General features: G+C 38.7%; 1 protein-coding gene across 7 annotated transcripts in view; it reads right to left on the bottom strand.

Moving 5' to 3' along the window:
- MEIS2 (Meis homeobox 2) overlaps positions 1-22,745 on the bottom strand; it is a 120,783-nt gene extending 98,038 nt beyond the window's left edge. For 2 of the 7 annotated variants that reach the window (XM_072115443.1, XM_072115441.1), the window contains exons 1-6: positions 21,949-22,745; positions 20,710-20,939; positions 19,561-19,702; positions 18,859-18,909; positions 18,520-18,570; positions 17,475-17,624 (exon numbers count right to left, since the gene is read on the bottom strand). In XM_072115443.1, coding sequence (XP_071971544.1) covers positions 17,475-17,624; positions 18,520-18,570; positions 18,859-18,909; positions 19,561-19,702; positions 20,710-20,939; positions 21,949-21,960 — 636 coding nt within the window. In that variant the 5' untranslated portion in view covers positions 21,961-22,745. Of the gene's footprint in view, positions 1-17,474; positions 17,625-18,519; positions 18,571-18,858; positions 18,910-19,560; positions 19,703-20,709; positions 20,940-21,446; positions 21,805-21,948 lie in introns of those variants that run through there. The other 5 variants (XM_072115445.1, XM_072115442.1, XM_072115440.1 and 2 more) reach the window with 3 other exon arrangements.
- Between the last annotated feature and the right edge of the window lie 579 nt (positions 22,746-23,324).

The following is a 23,324-nucleotide window of genomic DNA, read 5'->3' on the forward strand; positions in this document are numbered from 1 at the left end:
TAGTTCTTTGGATCAAAATTAGAGCAGCAAAAAGTAGGTCATGGGAGTTCTATTATACCTGTATAAATGGGGAGACATTGGGGCATTTTTATCAGGGCCTCTGCGCCACGTCGCTAGCACTTGCGATTATTTTGCCCTCTCTGCCATCTTCACCGGCCGAGCGGAGAGCAGGGCGTTACTGTTTCCCGTGCCGACGCACTCGCTGCTGCCGGCGACTTTTCTACACATAGAATAGACGCTGCCCAGCACCATGCCCGGTACATTAAGAGGTTGAAGCCTCTTGATGTATCGCCCTGCGATAATGCAGCGGCGGGCCTATCATACGCCAGCACATGATAAACATCCCCCATTGTGTCCATGCGCCAAATCATTAATCCTTTGTATCACAAACTTAAATCCCACTGAAAACGATAGCATGTTTCCAGCACCACCCTGTGCCCAAAATAATAAATGCCCCCAATTGTGTTTTCTGATATAAAAAACACATGTCCTATAATATAGTTTAAAGGAATTTTCCGGTTTGGAAAACCCAGACTTCTATATACCCTATTGGGGAATTCTGAATTGATAAAATAAACTCCCCTCCCCATATGTGATTCACTACAGGGGGTCCTCTGTTTAGAAACTTTGGGGGGCATTCATCAATTGTGGCGCAGGGTCTGTGTTTTAGGCGCAAAAATTTTGTGATAGTTTACATTGGGATGTTAGATTGTGGTGCAAGGGACCAATGAATTGGCGCACGACCGAAAAGGTTCTGGACTGTTTCTACTTTCTTGAAGGTGAAAAAGAACTTAGTAGACCAGATTTTAGCTCATCTATTTAAGAGCCTAGAAAAGCTGGAAAAGTGTTAAAAAATGAAAAAAGGCGTGAGTGTCGGAAAAGGACCAATATTGTGGAGCCAACAGTTCATAAGTATGGCGCACAAGACGCAACAAGGGACAAAAAAATTGTCAAAAAAACGGCGGAAAGTCAATAATGAATATCCTCCCCCATTGAGAGTCAAAGAGTATCTCTCCCTCTGGAGATCCTGCCTTGCATTATAGAAATAACCTATTATTTTGAATTGGAACAGTGTAATGCTTGATTTCCCCTGTGGAGGCACTGTCCGTGAAAAGAGTACTTACTGCTGACTGTACCCTTCAGCAGAACACTTTGAAATCTGCTTATTTTCTAGAGGCTCTCATGAGAAGTATGTATTGGCCAAAGCGTAAAACCTATTTCAACATTCACAAACATGCAACACAGTACAGAGAGCTGCAGATACCTCTATTAACTCAGTGGTTAGACATTGGAGGGGAAGGGGGCGTTCATTTTTTTACATTTTCTATTAGTAGTCCTAATGAAGAGGGCTATAACTACAATGTGGTACCATTATATTTTAATATATATAGCAACTATAACACCCATTCCTTACCGCAGCTGTATAGCCGCGTCTACCATAACAAGCTCTGTAGCAAGGTGAAAGCATTTTCCTAAAAAAAAAACACATGGAACAGCTGCCTTACTTGTCACCTGCTAATAACCCCCTCTAATTAATACCCTGTAACACCCGGCGTCCCACCTCCCACCCAGTGTGAATGCAATCCTACACTCTCCTAATAATGCCACCAAACAGGCCACAAAGCTCCATAACAAGAATGGCATCTGTTCTCAGAAAATGAAGGTAAATTATTACACTGGTGACAACACGGGATTTAGATTGGATAATTCACTAGTAGACACGTATGTGACTGATCCGCACCGGTTGTAAAAGTTACACATACAACAAACAACTGAAGAATACTCTACACAGTCAATGGAGATCATCTCAAGAATCATATTATAAACTGAAAAGCTCTTTAAAATTCTATGTCATTTAGCATTCGAGGTCAGTTTCATGTTACGCCTCCACCTTAGACCTTAGTCTATATACTTCTAGCCTGGAATGCAGTGCAGCGAGTGAATCTGCTATAGATTGTTGTATGACACCCATTCAGCACTAATGCAATCCTGTGGCGAAATGATAACAAACTACACAACATAAAACTAGCTAAAAAAACATAAAAAGATAAACTTTCCAATACAAGATAAATATGTGTTCACGGAAAGAAGGCATCTAAAAAGATTCTCCTTTTGTACTTTCACTCCTTGCCGATATTATAAATCTTACTGGTTCTGACCAACTGTGAGCAGCTACAACAAAAACTTCCTTTAGGGTATGTTCACAAAGGGCAGATAACACTATTTTCCATCAAGATTTTGCAAGTGGAAATTCCACTGCATGTTATAGTACCAACAAAGAAAAAAAAATTTGTGCAAAAATTACCTTGAGGACTTTAGGTCGACAACTTGTCATTGTACGAGCAAAGGACACGTATTGTATTTCCTGTGGATATGGCACATGCCATTTCTATGCAGTAAATCCTGCCGTGACAAAATCATGGCATAAAATGCATCAGAAACCTCCTGATTTTGGCTAATTTCTGATGCCCACAGAATGGCTTCAAAATTACCACTGGGATAAATTCTGCAGCCATTACGCTGCATGTGCAGATACCCTTTGCACAAAGGGGAAGTAAATGTAATAGATTTTTGGAAGCCAAATTCATGACGGAAATCTGCTGAGATTACGGTATTTTTGTAATCCATGATATTACAAAGACATTGCTGAATATTTCAGCATGGAAATGAACTGCAGACTTTGAGAATACCTGCACACTTTGCATGTAAATATGCATAAAAAGCATGCAGTACATCTGTAGTGCTTTTTTTAAATTCAGATTTAGAATCGTGTTTCTCGTGTGTTTTTTTGCCTAATTTTTTCACCAGATCTGCATCAAATCCGCATCAAATCCAAGTTTTCTTGAGGATTTCATGGGGATTTTCACGAGCCTTCAATGCAAAAAATGCACAGAAATTTCCGCCCCACCGCCAGTTTTCTGAGTTTGCACAATCTTTCTGTCACGGCTGCACTATACCTGAAACTACACAAAATTATGCACTGAAAGGGGCGTTGTATCCTACAGAATTGTGTTGTACTCTCTATGTCAAAGATGCACCAAAAAAGTTGGTGCACTCTGTCGGGGCAGTGCAGGGGCCACCAGAACGTGCGCCACAATTTATGAATCTGACGCACCCTGCACTATACACCGACATAGTGCAGTTTGCACTGTTTTTAATAAATGTAGGCCAATGTCTACACCTTTCATCAATTTGGTAGATATGCAATTTATATGTTGATTTTTGATTTGCCAAGAACTTTAATCCAGATACTGCTGGGGATTCTACATTGAGAGACCGCTCAATTTTGTAAAACCGCTGTTATGTGCGGTTTTGCAGATTTTACGTAACAAGATTCACACTGATCCACACAAATTTGTGCCTAATACACAACGGTAGACATTTGCCATACGCTGGCACTTTGCACAGGGACATATGAATGCATCAGGAGGCTTCTTGCATAGTATCATGCTATTACCTGCGACCTGAACAGTCATAGGCTATAGCAAGTGCGGGGCAGGAACACCCTGTGCCGGTCCACTCTTCCATCGGGCATGCCTGCATTCACACCTCCGCATGCCCACTTGGGCTAGATGCAGCGTACAAGCCCTAATAAAATAACAGGCATACAAGCCCTGATCAATGTCCTCCAATGTGTGCAGATCCCCATAAATTCTTAGCACACTCATCTTCTCTCAATGCAGAATCTGCAGCAGAATCTGGATCTGAATCCACATATACATTGCATATCTACCACATTGATCACAGCATGCATCAGATGCGTCAATGCTATTCTTAGCTAATAGAGATGATGATCTAAGCACTAGCCAAAAATACACAATGAGCACTGAATGGTGACATCAGGACATCTGTAGAAAGTAAAATGTAAAAAAAAAAAATCACTGCTACAAGTAAAGACAAAATAGCAGGAAATACAGTGTGACCCATCTATACACAGGAAGAACAAAGAGGGCCAGATAGTCAATACACATAACAATGGGGGTGGGGTGGTCATAATGTAAACCCATAAAATAGGAGCCACCACTCGGGAAGATAAGGGACATCCCTTTTATAGACGGTGACATCACGAAAGGTCACGAATGTCAAACTCTAATACACGTGATGGCGTTTTAGATAAATTCATAGACAGAGAGATAGAGAGATCTTTCCCTCCCGTATACAAGGATATAAATATGTAATAGGTAATAATCAGCTTACGGATATGTAAACGTGCTGCACGCGCTTTAATAATTTAGGATACAAATGTGGATTTCCTTTCTGCGATCTAATTGTATTAAAGAGCAGAGTTTCCAGGTGAAAAGCTGAGAATATTGAGCAGCCCCAATACAAAGCGGATGAAAAAGACATCCAAGAAGCAAGGTCCCCTGGGAAGGCATTTTCTATTTGCCGGGCCGCAGCCCCGCAGCTGATAATGCAAGTTGTAATTAATATAAAAGCAGGAGACAATATGGGAAGAGCTTGTACTTGCACTGCCACAAGAGATCTCTCTGCCTAGAATGTGTTTCTCATTTACACACCAGCCTGCCCCGCAAAACACTACTTTATCACAACACTCTCCCTGGGAAGGTTAAAAATTGATTTAGTAACATCATTGGATATTGCTAAACCTACAGCGGGGCAGGAGAAGCTGACTATGAGGTTTTTTTTATTTTATTATTAACGCGGAAAGAGAATCCAACCTAAAAACAATGAAAAATTTTCTATGTTTAAAAAAAAAATATATAGAAATAACATAAAATATATCACAAACTATGATATATCCACATCATGTAGACATGTGTTGGAAAATCTTATAATTAGATCATATAAATATATAATTTACTGCAATTATGTCATAAATATGTAATAAACTAGGAGTATATCATATAAATATGTGATATACAGGGGCGTAACTTGAGGGGGTGCAGAGGTTGCGATCGCACCAGGGCCCAAGAGGTTTAGGGGACCCTTATGGTGTCACTTTCCCATATGAGAAGACTATTACTATAAACCATACATTATAGTCGGGGACCTGGTACTGACTTTACACTGGGGCCCATCAGCTTCTAGTTACGCCACTGGTGATATACTATAATATATCTATATTATAGCAATCACAAGAGGCTTTCCCAAGGGCTCTGGTGACCCACTGCAAAATTTGCGGTCCCCCACAAATATAATAATGGTATCTTCTTATGAGTTAGAGCAGAATTTGGGCACCTTGAGGCTTCATGGCCCAGTAGTGGCTCATACCCCTATATCCCCTATAGCCAGTGTTGGATTGGGATACCTTGGGCCCACAAATCTGATCTTGGGGCCCACCACAGCTATAAGTTTGTTACATAATCTATTAATGTAATCATTTAATTACATTAGATAGTTTAAATATTTTATCCTAAATATATGTATACAATAACTTGTCCAGCACTACTATTGCAGGGTCTGGGGGCCCACCTAACTCAGGAGCCCACCAGTGGATCCACCTGTTCATGTTTGGGCCAGTCTGGGCCTGCCTATAGCCAAGTCCTTATCTATAACTAGTATAAAAATATGTAATAAACTAAAATATAACTGTATTAGTCATGTGGAGTTGACTGTTTCCTCATATTGGACTCCTTTTTGGTCCTTCTACAATGGGTCCTGCAGCTAGACCACTCCTTATCTGCTTTATTCAATGTGTATTCTGTCGCTCCATGTTCCCCTTAATAAAGTTTATTGTTATAAATATTAAAAATACAGGCAGCCCTCGGGTTACGTACAGGATAGGTTCTGTAGATTTGTTCTTAAGTTGAATTTGTATGTAAATCGGAACTGTATATTTTATAACTTAAACCCCAGACAGAATTTTTTTGGTCTCTGTGACAATTAGATTTTAAAAATGTCATAAGAACCAGGATTAATAATAAAGCTTTATAACAGAAACATTTGATAACTGTTATGGCTGTTTATTGTAGCCTAAGGCTAAAGTATATCAAATTACCAACATCCAGAGGCCCGTCTATAACTACCTGTCGTCTGTAAGTTGAGTGTTCTTAAGTAGGGGACCGCCTGTGCTACAACAACTACTACTATGTATTACAAATACATATTACCAATATATCAAACATAAAAAACACAGTAAGCACCAAAACACCATACTGACCTTAGGCTATGACTATATTGGTCACCTGATGTACCCAGTGTTAATAGCTAAATGATTACTATTTACGCCTAAATATTGGAAGCCAATATTGATGTGAGAATTGATGCGTTCCTAGCATTCTCTGATATCGTCATAACTTCTATGTTAACCATTTACAGGTCTGTTGGGCTACATAGAGGCCACGTGTTGCCATTCACACAACCCTACCCCTTGTACTGCAGGTGTGTTGGACTTTTGACTCTCAGTTTCATAACAATAAGTCAGAGTTGTTCTGATCGATGACATTTTCTCAGTGAGTAGTAGACCACAGACATACAAATTATGCACGGTGATGCCAGATACTGACATGAGGCTTTTTTCCCATACATTGTACTATATGTGAGGAAATCGCTACCTATCCCTCATCCTATAACAGCGTAATGGACATCAGATGCGCACAGTACGATAACAGTCCCATAGGCCGCATAGTTCTACTGCACCCAGTGTGATTCATACTATACATGTTTTACTAATAACTATCATCTATATACCCATCTATCATCTATATACCCATCTATCATCTATATAACTATCTATTATCTATCTATATATCCATCCATTTAGCTATCTGTCTTATGGTGGAATTAAAAGCTTTTGGAAAGTGATAAAAAATCTGTTCCAGACCCCAACTTATCATTTATAGTTCTAGTCTCTTCTTATGGGGAAACAACTTTTTGGCCCTGTAGGGTTCTACGGTCCAGGTGCAACCGGACCCCCCTGCAACCCCTCATGTTACACCCCTAGTTTCCACCGGAATATATATGGACCAGAAGGCTCCAATGACAAATAAATGATTCTTCTTTATTACATTAAAAAATCAGCTGACTGAACGAAACTGACCGACGCATTTCAACTCTAGTGAGTCGTAATCATGGTTATCAATCGTGCCGCCTTATGGTTGTCCTTTTCTCAGTATTTTCTTGCAACTATAATCCAGTGCTCCCATTGATGTAAGACGTCACCATCCTTGAATTTTGCATGTGGGTGTCCCACATCTACTGTAATATCACTCAAGATTCATGTATGTTGGACCAGTATTATTGCCGTAACCTACAGACAGCTGATTTCTAGAGGGTGACGACATACAAGCTGGGTTCAACTGTGGAACAGCGGAAGATTACCACCATTGCGAATCCGCCATAGGGAAAATACACATCATAAATTGACGTTCCGCAGACTGAAAGACCGTATTGTATTTGCAGCGTATGTATGAGAGCTGTATAAATCTTATTATAATAATAATTCCTCTATTTATATAGGGCACACAGAGTTTGCCGAATGGGGGCTCACAGTCTAATCAACCTACCAGTATGTTTTTCTGGAGTGTGGGGGGAAACCGGAGGACCCAGAGGAAACCCATGCAAACACGGTAAGAACATGAAAACTCTTTGCAGATGTTGACCTGGTTGGGACTTGAACCGAGGACCCAAGCGCTGCAAGGCTAACCACTGATCCACCGTGATGCCCTCTTTGCTATAGTTGGGTACACCAATACATATCAGCCTCCGCTGTGGAATCCGCCATTATACACTAGTAAGGGATGATACACTTGGCTGTATTACTACTTTGTAAACCATGTACATACTTGTCCATTTAGTTATATGGAGCTCTATATCACACGTTTTTCTTACACTGCCCGGTTATCAGTATTATCACTACTGGGTAGCACTCGGCAAATTAAATAATAAGGCAACAGGCTGTCTTAGTAAATTGATTGCTGTAGATGTTGTCAGTCACTTAATAAAGTTCTCAGGACACAAAGATGAAAGACCTCCCATGTAACACAACGTGTGTACACTGTACAGCAGTCAGCCCCGAGCAAACTCCCAGGAATTCCTGGCAAGTCCAATTCTGTGCTCGTGCAAGCCACCTACTACAAGCCGACTTTATACAGGCCGGCGCTCAAGTGCGGAGCGTAGGAACACAACCTCATGCGCTCCTGGAATTATTTACATTCCTCCCCTAAACAAATCTCCAACAGGTCCGGGATTGTGCTAATGAATTAATGTCCAAACCACAACCGCTGCAATGTGACGGCCGCTCACGTACTAAAGCATTTTCCAAGATTTTAGCCTTAGTCCTTAGTCAGCTCTTTGGAAACTACTACCCCCAACATGCTAGGACTATTTACAGTGTATTCACTGCAGCAAAGCTTTACTCTATTAGGGTGATGTTCACATGTGGTGGATATGTTACGGAAATATTCCATGTTCCATTATTAATATTCCATTAAATCTGCTGCATGTGAACATACGCTGAACCCGAGCTGCAGCGAGGCTTTCCTTCACCGGTTGCATTTGTCCAGGTCCTATCCTTGTTTTTTTTGTGGATGACACATGGACATGTTTTTCACGGATACGGGTGGAGGCTGTAGAAAACTCTTAGCAGGTGCTATTCCTTTCTGTGTTTAAGACCCATACGCTCCCATCGAAATCTGAGGGAATGTGCAAAATACGGATGACAAACAAGTGCCATCCGCATGTGTTCCGTATTTGCGAATCCCTTGCTAGGTAACACAGTCATGTGACCCTTCAAAGGATTTAAGACAAGCTAATGACATCCTTTGCCATTGACCGGTTTTGCGGACATACGGCTCAGAAAAAACGATTATACACTATCCGCAAAAACGGATCACAGATGCATTGTTAAGGGCAGAGAACTGCACCAAATTCTACATTGAAATACATATGAGTGACTTGTGTTCAATCAAGATCTAGGGTGTGTGTCAACGCTGCCCCATTCCCCAGCTACCCTGTCTTCAAGGGACTGTCTAGTGTCTAGGATTAGAGAACTACCTGTCCTATGGGTTGTGTCTGGTACTGCAGCTTTGTTCCATTCACTTCAAAAGGAGCTGCAATACCAGACACAACCTACAGACAGATACGCACTGTTTTTGGAAGAAGCTGCCATGTTGGACAACCCCTTTAACATATATTGGAAGACTAGATATAGACTGCAATTTCTTAACATCTGAATCTCTGTGGATGACTACTAAGTTTCGTTCTGTATACAGAGAAACCATATAGCAAATATGCACATCACATACGTGTTATTTTCCAGCATGAGACCTTTGAACTTGAGACATTTGTGCAGATGAGACATCAGGGAGGGGAGACACGGAGGGAACTTTGCTGGGGAGGTACGATGTGATAAGACAGGACTGCACACAAGAAACAGGAAAGGGAGGGAAAGCTCATTTTTTTTAATGACCAAACTGGATTAGAAGGAAAATAACAAAAATTTGTGTTTATTGGGACGTCTCTTGGGACAAGTATTGGAATATTATTATTTGTTTTAAAGGAAATAAGAAGAAACTCATTCAGTCTTTTATGACATGAAGTCTCGGATTTATAAAACTGTCTAATAGGATGACAGATAACATAGCGACCAATCACAGCACAGCTTTGATTTTTAAAGAGCAAAATTTGAAAGCTGCTCCATGATTGGTTACTATGAGTTTTAGTGCGTTTAGAGCACTAGGAAATTGTAAAGTTGTTATAACCAATCAGATTCCAGCTTTCATTATTTTCCGAGTATTTATGAATATAAAATCAGTGACTTGATTGGCGGCTGAGGCCTATAGCAACCTGAGCCTATAGCAACCTATCAGATCACTTCTTTCATTTTCCAACCTAATGTAAAGAAAGATGAAATATGATTGGTTACAGCAACACTGGCACTTTTTACCTTTACTAGTTATTACTATGATTATTATTGTTGTTGTTATGAGATCTTCCATTAATTACTGTAATCTACATTAATTGAAGGGGTTGTTTACATGCATCCCTTAAATTTTATTGGGTTCTGCGTTCAAAAGGCCTCCTAATTTTTCTCTTGGGGGTTGTAAAATTGCATCACACCCAAAAATAAGACTTTTCTTCCATGGATTTTCGACTTTTATTCACCTATACCCTATAGCAGAATGTATATAGGGGGTCCTTGCAGTAGTATAAGCTATTTACAACAGTAAATAGCAGTAGATGTTCTGCCATTTTTGCTCCTAGAACCCTTATAGGTTTACTACGGATCTATTGTGACCATTTATATTGTGTGTTTTGGGGTCATCAAAGTAACATTAAATGTATTTTTTTCTATAACAAATATGAATATGCATTCATTGGCGTCCATTGAATACATGCAAGTATTGCTTTGTATACAATTCCACTATGTCCTACTTCCAAGAAAAATGCACATCTTATAGCCGCTCCATTAAATTCCCATGATGCTCTCTACCTGCCAGAAGAGGAGCGTTGTGGCCAGTTTAGTGGATTCAATGTGGAATTTATATTTTTGCATTCAATTTGGATAAAAATAGATAAATACTGTATGTATACAGTATGTATATATTTGTATAGAGATCATAAGAAATCCAAAGCAGCACAGCAAATATCCATACCAGGAGAAGACTGCAGTGTGCAAAGCTATAAAAAATTAAAGGAAAGAAGGAACTTCTAAGGAATTTGAAGAAAAGGCAGCACAAAAAAAATAAAGTTGAAAATACAGTGTTTTTTTAATCCATAGGTGGCAACTTTTTCATGTATATATATACATATATATATATATATATATATATATATATATATATATATATATATATATATATATGTACAGGCAGTCCCCGGGCTATGTACAATATAGGTTCTGCATGTTCGTTCTTAAGTTAAATTTGGATGCAAGTTGTAACTGTATATACACATATATAAACACACATATGCATTATGATATATTCACATCAATACTGTATGTATATATATATATATATATATATACATGTATATATATAAAACACATAACAATATTGTAACTTCCTATTCACAAAAAAATGCTAAAAGTTGCCTCCACTTCAAATACACATCAATTGTCAGCACTTCTGACTACTATGCAGCCCATAAAAGTAGTATCTAAACTATAATCTACAATAAACTTTTGCCAAGACAATCAATAAAAAGTGCGAGGAGTCGCTAACAATACACACTATACACAAACTAAATATACAACATAGATAATATCTATTGGGAAACCTTCCGCCATTGATATACAGGACGTGATGCTACCAGCTAAAGCGAAGCCCTTCTCCTGCAAGTCATACCTGCCCTAATATATCACAGTTATGAGAGGTTAATATATTTTATATCTACTGTAATGAAGTATTACCTTAATAGGGTTTAATAAATGGCCTCTGCTTCCAAAATTTATTATGATAGGTATTACTTGGAAAAAGCAAGCACAACGTAACGCTCAATCGAAAAGATCACACCATATACCGCAGGAAAGGTCACCGCAAGGTAATAATTATCAATGAGCCTTAAAATATATACACAGAGAGGGGCTTGTTCCAATGGCTGGGGGTCCACGTGTTAGAGGGGTTTGTGGTGGGAAACTTTCAATGTAATAATCCTGACATGACCCCTATTATGTACCATATACCTAAACTAGACGGTATGAGATGTACAGGCAGTCCCCTACTTAAGAACACCCGACTTACAGACGACCCCTGGTTACAAACGGACCTCTGTATATTGGCAATTTACTGTACTTTAGCCATAGGCTACAATAATCAGCTGAAACAGTTATCACAGGTGTCTGTAATTAAGATTTATTGTTAATCCTGGTTCTTATGACAATCCAACATTTTTTAAAATCCAATTGTCACAGAGACCAAAAAAATTCTGGCTGGGGTTACAATTATAAAACATACAGTTCCGACTTACATACAAACTCAACTTAAGAACAAACCTACAGAACCTATCTTGTACATAACCCGGGAACTGCCTGTACTGCAAACTCTTAATATATGGCCCAATATGTTTATATCTATGTCTTCCCATGGGAAAAAAAAAACAACGTGATTTCCATACACCCTCCCATATTTTTACAGGTGCCATTATAACACCCAATACTTTCCAGAATCTCAACAACTTAAATCTCACAGGGAGGGAAAAAAAAAAAGTTCTATTTATATTATTAAAGAGGTTTCAAAAGTTTAGACTTTAGGGAATAAAAAAAAAGCAAATTATGAAGCACAGAGTGTAATATTAGATTAATGCCGCTTAATAATGTGTTCTTGTTCTTTTTCAACTATTATGTAAACTTTGAGGGTTTTTTTGGACTGTAAACTATGAGCATTTTTATGACCAGCATTCTGCACCTGAATAAACTTGTCTGACAGTACCAAACACAGTGAGACAATGCCCATACTGGGAGGAGGTAAGGGGGGCATGTAGCCCCTGGTTACTACACCCTTAGTGGGAGGTAGGGTAAGGCCCTGTGCACTGGCACCACATCATGTCAATGAGGACTAACAAAAAGTCATTGCTTATACACCATAGGCACTTGGTTCTTTGGCCAACATTGCAGTTTTTTTTTGTATTATTACTTGAAGTAATTCTAGAAATAAGAATATTTATTGGGTGTTTATTCAAGTACAAAGTCAGAATATTTTCATTGTAACTTTATAGCAGAACCCAAGCCGAGGGCGATGGTCGTGAGAACCCCAAACCAACTCCAATTTTACTATGTTTTTCTCGATACAAAGGTATCACAATCTCAAGGAGGTTATTTTATTTGACCAAAAGCAAAAGATTTTTAAGATATTTCTTATTGCCGCATGTCCGCTTTTATATATTTTTAGATTATGAGATTAATTATGAAAAAATGCCAAATGTAGTCAACCTTGGCCCCGTGTAGTGAAAGTAAAATCAGCTCTATACAAGCGGTCCCCTACTTAAGAACACCTGACTTACAGACAACCCCTAGTTACAAACGGACCTCTGGATATTGCTAATTTACTGTACTTTAGCCTTAGTCTACAATAATTAGCTATAAAAGCTATTAAAGGTGTCTGCAATGAAGCTTTAATGTTAATCCTGGTTATGACAGTCCAACATTTTTAAAATCCAATTGTCACAGAGACCAAAAAAATTTGCCTGGGGTTCCAATTATAAAATATACAGTTCCAACTTACAGACAAATTCAACTAAAGAACAAACCTACAGAACCTATCTTGTACGTAACTCGGGGACTGGCTGTATTCAACTCCGTAAAAAATATCTATTTTACTTACTATTTACTCCAAGCTGAAGTATTTGTTTACCAAAATATTTAATAAAATAAATTCCCAATATTTCCTACTAAGCTCCTGGTTTTCCTTATGCTGGAAATTATCAAATGCTCTGTGCTCATGCATCCTACATTCTGGGATTGCAAATTCTAACCAGAGTCTATTTATATACAAAGAAATATTCCTTAGCAGTAAAATATTAAGTATTCAGTGTTGGCCTTTTTTTTTTTTTTTTTTGCTGTAATTTCTAAAATCAGAATGTAGATCAGACTAAGTGGAAATTCCCAAATTCCCTTAAATTAGTTATGTAAAAAAAAAGACTCCATTACGCAATAGTAAGATACATCTTTACAGACATTTTATCGAATTTTTAAAAACTTTTTGTGGAACTATTCTATGTATGTAGGTGTAGAGACCGATGCGGACAGGAGGGGAGTGTTGCTTTATTACGATGTACACAAGAAATAGTAAAAATAGCAAAATATTTACAATGTTTTTAGTATCTCTCAGAACGTTCTTTAATAAAAAATTTAACGTTTCTATTTGGAAATGGTTGGGTGAGACAGAAAGGAAAATTTTATCATTTTTATGAACTTTTTAAATCCCCAAATTTGGAATGGATGACTAAGAAGTGTATTCGCACCAGTGACCTTGTCATGTCATTAAGAGTCCAGTGATAATTCAATATCATCTTAGCTGGACCATTCACCTCTTCATAGATTGTAATGTAAGCTCTTGTGAGCAGGGCCCTCACTCCTGTTGTTACATCTCATTATGTTATCACTCTGTATAGTTTTATTTGTATATGCCCCCATTATCTATATAGCGCTGCAGCATATGATGGCGCTATATAAGTAAAGATTATTATTATTATAACACAATTGCAGTGTACACAGCCAAACCAACCGGCCCAAGATCCTGTGGGCTTTGGGTTACTGTACAAGCCACAAGCCATTTCCTACTTGAAGATACTATTACATTATAATTTCCAAAACTGTAGATCCCCTTCATCTCTATCAGTATTTAAGTCCATCCGAACTCGATTTACTTTCAAGTAGGAAGGAAGAGACCACATATGATCATCATACGGTGTTAAGTCCAGTGATAGAGGACAGAATTCCCAATCACTATAGAATGTATTACACAATCATGAAATATTTCTATAAAGCAAATTATTTACTTCCTTTAGCAATTTGTATCATTGCACATTATAACCAAAATGCAGATCATACGGATTCAAAATGTCTCAAAAAAATGAATATATTGTTCACCGGTGCAAATTCACCTTGTTCTGACCGCCGCGCCCAGGGCAAACCTGACACAGCAGAAAACTCCTAAACTGTATAAACACCTATCAACTCTGTATGGAGGGAGATGATAAATGCATGAGAACAGGCGCCTGCAACCTGTAGCTGTCAAGTCTGCTGTGGAACTACAAGTCTCAGCACAGTAGAGTATAGTAAGACTTGTGGTGAGCCTATGACTTGCATGAAAGTATATGAAGCATAACATCGCCAGGTAGGCGGATTAGATAAATACTGAGCTTTTCAAGTCATCGTCACTCGACCCATCAAGAAGAAAGTGCACGAAAAGAAATAAGGAGCAAGGAACGGAAAACAACAAATATTTGTAAAATAATGGAAAAAAATCGTCTTTTGATAAGAACAAGTAGCTTCACGCTTGGAAGCCATAGGGTTATATCAGCGATGAATTTTGCATGTTAATCCTTTCTTAAATATTTGATACTTGGTGAAGAGGTGTAAGTTTCCCCTCTCTTTAAAATACATTGTTATAAAGTCAATTAATACGGTAACAGCTTCAATGAAGACTCAGACAGTGACTGAATGGCTAAGTAAGGCCTGGAGAGGGGGTATATGACTGGCATGGGGAAATAATTGAGAATATGTGTGAACAAGGGACTAAAATTGTTATTTGGGTCTAATAATAACTACTTATGTGTTACCATGAGTGACAACAATTATACTTCAGAACATGACTACAATTGGGACGTTAGGTATTGTTGAGCCCTATGTGAACATGGCAGTGGGAGAACATGAATCTATCTATCTATCTGCAGGCGTCCATGGGGATTTTATTGCGTTTACCTCTATAGGTTTATATAAATATTCTTTTTTATAGTCTCCATAATTTACAATGTGTTGTCTGTATCAAGCACCCCCCTCTCCCTGTATATGTCAGGTACTAGATGGGGTAAAGATTTTACCAAACTCAGTATGGTCTGTTTCTGGTTACATCAGTAAGGACAAGCTTTACTAATGACATAAATATATTAGGGGGAAGCCGCAGTATGGTGATTAATCAAGACCCGGGCACTAGCAGAGTCAACGTTCCCACTAACAATACTGATGGCAACCGCTGATAATATGTAACCATAAAACGGACAGTTCCTATATGTAACCGTGTAGACGTTAATAAGAATCAATAAAGATTATTTTAAAAAATTAACTAAATTTTTAAATACATTTCTAGACAAAATCGCAAAAATTCCTAATCTTTTGCTATCTCCTAATACCAGGTCGGGTTTTAAAAAAATATAAACACATTAATATAAACATAAAGAGATTATTGTCAACTTTTCATGATATAAAACATATATATATATATATACATAATTTTTCTTTATTTATTTATTTATTTTTTCTATGAACATATTATTTATTTATTTATTTATTTTTTCTATGAACATATTATTTATTTATTTTTTCTATGAACATATTATTTATTTATATTTACGAATCTCTATAAAGTGTACACATTTAGAGTGCTGTCAATTATCTATACAGATAACCTTGAATTCAAAATTTACAAATAGAGATTAATTTTAATTTCTATCAAATTTTAACAATTTAATTTTTTTTTAGAAATTCTTACTATGACATAGTGACATAGTGAAAGCTTTTTTTTGCACTTGGGGGACCAATGATAAATATATTTCCCATTATATTAATATTTAAAAATAAAAAGTTGAAACAATAAAAAAGTTATTTATTTATTTTCAGTATGAAAAATGTATCAAACCAAAGGTTTGTTTAACTACATGTCACCTACTGACAATAAAAGAAAAAGTTACGTTTGGGAATGACCTGGTCACCTAAATCCTGCAGCTAATATGGACTATAAAAGGTCCCTTATTACCAGGGAGCAGAGTAAATTGGCTTTAGCTGTTGCCATCTGTTAGACCCTTAACAGGCCGGGTGTGTAATCCACTAAGAGGGACACCAGCTCTCAGACAGGACTGGGAAAGGAAGCTGGACTTTACACAGGAGTGGGGGATGTATACATGTACAGCAGAATATATATACAGATCCTGTCTATTGTTCATCCCTTCCTAAATCCTCAAACCCCTGGCAACTAAACACACTAGACATAGAAGACTTGCAGGGAATGAACATGCCCTGGAACTCAGGGTTCACATTGCCATGAAAAACACCAACCCGCCATAGTGTTCAACATACAGTACAGTATAATATCCATGGAATCCAATGCAACTGCTCAGAATTTGCACCCCTACCCATCATTAATATAAGGCCTAGACAAACTTTAGTGAGTCCAAAATAGCTGCACAATTGGAGGCTATTAATCATGTATCTCTCTAAATATAGTCAGCACAAATGAGTAGGATTAAACAGAGGCGAAGGGGGGGTCACGTGACAAGACGACAAGAGAAATAACACCCCAGACAACAATAATAAACTACTACAACAACAACAACCATGGCAACACAAATCGCATCGCATGTCCATTAGCACACCAGCTTCCATGTGTCTGGCCTTCAATAAAACCTCATTCTAATGTAGCGAATTATTAAAGTGTTAGAAATCAATGGCCAAACCTGTAATACTGCTGTTAATAATTCTCTCCAGCTCTCCTTAATAGAAAGTCAATTATTGGTTCATTAAAGGTTACGAGCCTTTACAAGATGGGGCTCCAGGCGTCTTAGTTGGCTTGTAACTTGTGCCCAATAAAAAAAAAAAGGAAACCTACCATAAAAATATGGCAAGAAAATATAGTGTTTTCTGCACAATTTTCATGGGTAAACTGCTTGCCTTTGTTTTGTATGTTACATACACATGTCAACTAGTCCTAGGCACATGTAATATACACAATGGAGAGCTCCTTTAAGACATTCACAGCAATGACACAACTACAAAGCCCATCTAGCCCTATAGAATGGGGGTCACAAGGCCAGACAATAATGACATGCATATATGAAATAATAGAGAGGGTACTCACATGGTCTGCAAGGTTTGTGGAGGATCCAGATAGTTCTTCATGGTCAGACTTGGAGCTTCCATCCCTCTCATCAATCACTAAATCTATGGGCATTTTTCCTTTCAAACAGCTGATGTATCGATGGCAGAAATTATCACACAATTCATGGACCTGGGGAGGGGGAGAGGCCTTGTGTGTTATGGTGAAGTAAAGAGTAACAAGCCTGGTGTCCTCCAAGACTAACTATCATTAAGACTGTAATAGTTGCAGGCAAGGAAACAATAAAGAAATTGCAGCAGCAGATATTATTCTCTGGAGACCCAGGCAGCAACAAGTAGAGAGGGGGAGAAGAGAGGAGGAAGAGAGAAGAGGGAAGAGGATTTGGAGAAGGAGTGAAGCAGAAGAAGAGTTCTGAAGAAGGGTAGAAGGAAAGGTGTAGATGTCAACAATAAAAAAATAAGACATAAAGATAAAGAATAAATAAGAAGGGAAACAATCAGTAGTGTGAGGAGGTGAACTGAATGAGAAGCGAACTATGGTGGATCCTGGTGGAATGAGGGCAATTCATAGAGTAGACATCCCACCATGACCATGGACAGTCGGGGGTCTCATCATAATACAGTCCAATGTGATTTATATAGATATATAGAGATATATTCCATAATCCAGGAGCATTGACTAATCCCAGGAATCACACAGGACATCCAGCTTCATCTCTCTGGACATGGGAACTCTTCTCCGACTACACGGGCGACTCTCTCTCTCTTTCTTTCCGCTCCCAGATACTGCATTACAAATGAGGCTTTAGCGCCGGGAATTAGCTCCGCTCAATTACATTTCCACATGAAATTCACATAATTGAACCCGACGGCGAAGATGGCAGCAGAGGACAAAAAATACAAAAAAAAAACGGGATAGAGAGAAAAAAAGAAGCCTGCAATACTGTGCAACGCTTTATATACAACATATAGCAGCTATATTCAATATTATGCACATCTAATCATGTAAAAATATCACTATATTCCTATGAATAATTATTCAGATTATTAATGATTAATCCAATTACCTTTTCTAATTCCAAGAGATGAAACCGCAGGACCTGGATCGCCTGGATCATCTGAAATAAAGGCGGCAGCAGATCTTATTATTAACACATTGCTAGGAGGATTTATTATATTTACTTTTTAGGGGAGAGACTGCATCGACATCATTCATATGGGAGCACATCCCCGATTGGAATCCTACTTATCCAGAATTTTAGTGGATTCCTCGGTCATTACTGATTCGCTCAGATCCTGTGTCCTGCTATTAACGACCCCAAAACTAAGGGACTCCACAGGTGACATAGAACGATATATGTCATGTGTGACTGGTGACCAAACTAGTGAAAGAAGCGTTTACTTACCAGATTGTCCAGCTCGGGGTTGGAGGAGAAAAGTGGCTTCTCTGCACGAACCTGGGAGGACAAGATAGTTTTTGGGTTTAGATTTAGACTATTTTTTTTGCTTTCAATGGGAAACAAGTATTCTAAATATTTAAAGTTTCCTATAAAAATATTGACTTAAAAGTATAAACAGAAAGAAAATATTTTGAGTAGATAAAAATAAACAAATATGTATCTATGTATGAAGACGGAGGTACTGTATACGCTCATGTATTCTATAATATTATATAGATGATAGATAGATAGATAGATAGATAGATAGATAGATAGATAGATAGATAGATAGATAGATAGATAGATAGAAATAAGGAGGCAGACACAGATATGTTATATGTATAAATAATGTGTATATATATATATAGAGAGAGAGATACATATATATATATATAGACACACACACACACACACACACATATATATATATATATATATATATATATATATGTTTGTATATACAATTGTATTATTATCTGTGCTTTGCTCAATGCCCCCAGGTTTTTTTTGCATTGTTTTTCCATTGCTATTTTAGCCTTGCGCACATGTCAGTAATTGTAATGCAAATTTCTGCTGTGCCCAGTGAAGAGTATGTCACAGACAGGCCCTGGGTGTTGTAGTAGGGTTCAGCTTGCACATATTGGGGTGCAGGACAGAAGGATGAATGACCTGTTTTGCAAATACAGCGATGTCTTCATTAAAGGAGTCCGAGGAGCACACATCCCCTCCTGCGACTCCAGGCTCCCGGGGGGTACACGTCGCCAGTTCACACTTCTCAAAGACCAGGGCTAGAAGAGGGAAGAGGGGGTGTCTGCGATATCCCCCCAAAACAAGCAAAAAAAATCAATGCAGGAATAATCAATGCAAATATCCAGTAAAATAGCAGTAATCAAAATGTACTAATACTATTATCGTTACATATATTACATATATTCATCACAAAATTCTGGTAAATCACTCCTGTATTTACAAACACTATAAAATACTATAATTTGCAATGTCACGATATGCAAACTAGGAACATGCATTCAATGGCAAAGATTTCATATGGAACAATAATATTACTGTTCTAATTTATATGTTCATTAAAAACGCTGATAAACCATAAAATACGTGTGCAACATCACAATGTTCAAACTAGGAACATGCACTCAATATCAAAGATATAATAGGTAACAATAATATTATTGTTCTAATTTCTATATTCATTAAAAATGATGATAAATCATAAAAGACGTGTGCATGTCACAATATACAAACTAGGAGCATGCTTTCAATGGCAAAAGTGCAAAATGTAATAATAAGATTATTTTTTATCATAAATATATTTATTAAAATGGTAAACCAGTCTATAAAGGACATATACAATGTCACAAAATACAAGATAGGAGCATGCATTCAATAGCAAAAGGTGTAAAATGTAGATCCATAAGATGTAAATATTGGGATACCCCACAATTACTGAGCAGTTTGCTGTTCGTAGCAACGAGCCTGATTTTTAATCCTCTCTTTATTTGCTGCTTTAATCCTTAATTGCTTGGAATTAGGACTGGTGTTAATGAAGTTACAGTCAGGGTATGAGCAAGGCCAGGGATCCCTGCACTCTTCCACACTGTAAACCTGAAAATCCTGCTCTTCCTATGTGTCTTATCACCCCTGTGATTTCATTTATCTCCTATGTAATTCCTTGTAGAGCAGCCTGCATGCCTTGTATAGGGGTGCAGAGGGTAATGATAACCTAACAACTGTTATTCCTCTGATTCCCAGATATCCATCCAATCTGTATACATAAACATGCCAGTCTCATCAAGTACCTACCCATAAATGGCATCTTTGTCCCGTTTGAGGGCATCGTTCACAGCAGATCCCATGCTGGTGGGCATAACATTTGGATGAGGGGCATGAGTTCCATAGTGCTGGCTGGCATGTAAAGGGGGTCCATGGTTTAAGTGGTGTACCGGAGGGATAGGTCGAGGGGCATGTGGGTCACCATACATAGAAGTTGGCACCCCCACTCCATCCATGGCATAGTGCGGTAACTCATCGTACTGCCAGGGGGGAAAAGAAAAGAGGGAATTAAAAGACAGAAGTGGATTTAGAAAAATAAGAATGTGTGGGAGACACACACGAGAACGTAAAATGTATGAAAGGCCTGATGGATACAAGAAATGAAGAAGGATATAGAAGATACAATGTACAAAGCAGACAAAATAAAAACAGAATAAATGACTTAAAATGTATAAAATAGCAAAAGATAAATAGAAAAATTGACATAAAATAGAATGTATAAAACAACAAAAGAAAACTAAAATGATAGACAAAATTAAAAAAAGCATAAAACTGCTAAATAAAACCAAAATAATGGATTTAAAATAAAAACAAAGGTGTAAAATGCTAATAAAATAGAAAAAAATAGTAGACGCAAAATAAAAACAGTTAAGATAAAGAAATAGAAATGTGTAAATTAACAAAAATCGGAAATGTGACAAGTAAAGTAAAATAAATAAAATGAAGAATCAAAAAGAAATTTTAAATAACCCAAAAAAAGAATTTACAGGAAAATTTCTGAAAGAATCCATAGAAAAAATAAATTGGTGGAGCTGCACAGAGGAGTTACCAGGAACATTGAGGCGTGTGCGGGGTCTTTACTGCTCATCCAAAAAAATATCCAAAAAATCCCCCCCAAAAAAATAAGAAAAAGAGAAGTGCAACCTCTAAGGAGAAAAAATGTTAGAAGAAGGAGAGGAAAAGGGGTAGAGAATAGTTATTGATAGAGGGTAAATATGTTGGAGAAGGAGGAAGCAGGGCAGAGGGAGATGAGGAGACTGACTAGTGAAAGAGAGAAAGAGAGAGGGAGAGAGAGGGAGAGAGAGAGGTGTGTGTCACAGAGAGAGAGTGCAAGAGAGTGTCAGAGAGTGAGGCGTGCAGAGGAGACAACACACACACAAAGCCCTGATCACTCACATCCATTCTTTAATATTAACACCCATATACACTGACTGAATCCTAAACTGCATCCCCCACCCTGGTCACTCCATGCCATGCCCCAGCACCTACCCTTTGCGCCATCAATAAACTCCTCAGGGCACCCTATAGTGAGTGTCTCCTCAGCCCTCCTGCCAGAATCTCAGGCTGTGCCTTGTTCAGGGGTGGAAAGGGTTAAAAAAGGGGGCAAAGGTGAAATAACCAAAATGTAGGTGCTCTCCAGGAAAAGCTTCTTCATACACTCATGCTGGAAACAGAGGTGCCAGGCTTGAAGAGGAAAAAGAAATTGCTCCTTAATGTTTTATTTTCTTCTTTCCAGGTGAAGCTTAGTGTGGGCCCTGAGCAGAGCCACATGTACCCAGGCTGGGGATTCTCATGGCTCTCAGCCACTTGAGATGTCAATCAGAGGCAGAGCATGTCAAGGTGCTGAATGAGGGATGGTGGCAGGAGAGGAGGAGGAAGATGATGATGATGATGAGAGTGATGAAGATTCAACTTGAGCAGCAGATCTTCCAGCCCCTTCTCCCTCTCTCTGCTATCTCTTCTGTAACTCCTCCTGACAGCTCCCTATAGATCTCTGTCTCTTTTATTTATTTATTTTTTTCCCAGAGGATGGAATTAAAAAAAAAAAATCCCAAAAATTTTTTTGCAATAAATTAAAAAAAAAAAAAAAAGAGCAAAGTGCTTCCTTGTGCAGCAGGGATGAGGAGCTGAGCTGGCTGCAGGGATGAGGTGGGATTTTGCAGCCTGGCACTGGCAGATGAGTGACTGCTGGCAGGTTGGCTGCTGCTGGCTTATACAAGAGACTCAGTTTTGTTGAAGCTGATCGGCGGGAGAATGAAAAAATGACGGGACCCGGAAGCAGAGGGAAAGCCAGAGCCAGTCCTACAGCTCCCAGACACATGGAGGGAGGCAGAGACTAGGAGGGAGTGCAAGGCCGGGCGTGCAATCAGGAGTGCTGAGAGGCAGGGCTACAGCCTCACTCATCCTACCAGGCTCATTCCACAACAACCCTGTGCATGGGCACCCTGCATCCACAGCGCCTACCAGCTGCACAGTGCCCAGCAGCATAGCCACAACATGTGGGTGACAATAATACACCGGACCCTGTGCATGGGCACCCTGCATCCACAGCACCTACCAGCTGCACAGTGCCCAGCAGCATAGCCACAACATGTGGGTGACAATAATACACCGGACCCTGTGCATGGGCACCCTGCATCCACAGCACCTACCAGCTGCACAGTGCCCAGCAGCATAGCCACAACATGTGGGTGACAATAATACACCGGACCCTGTGCATGGACACCCTGCATCCACAGCACCTACCAGCTGCACAGTGCCCAGCAGCATAGCCACAACATGTGGGTGACAATAATACACCGGACCCTGTGCATGGACACCCTGCATCCACAGCACCTACCAGCTGCACAGTGCCCAGCAGCATA

Source organism: Engystomops pustulosus, chromosome 7 (assembly GCF_040894005.1).
Source record: "Engystomops pustulosus chromosome 7, aEngPut4.maternal, whole genome shotgun sequence".
NCBI classification, from domain to species: Eukaryota; Metazoa; Chordata; class Amphibia; order Anura; family Leptodactylidae; genus Engystomops; species Engystomops pustulosus.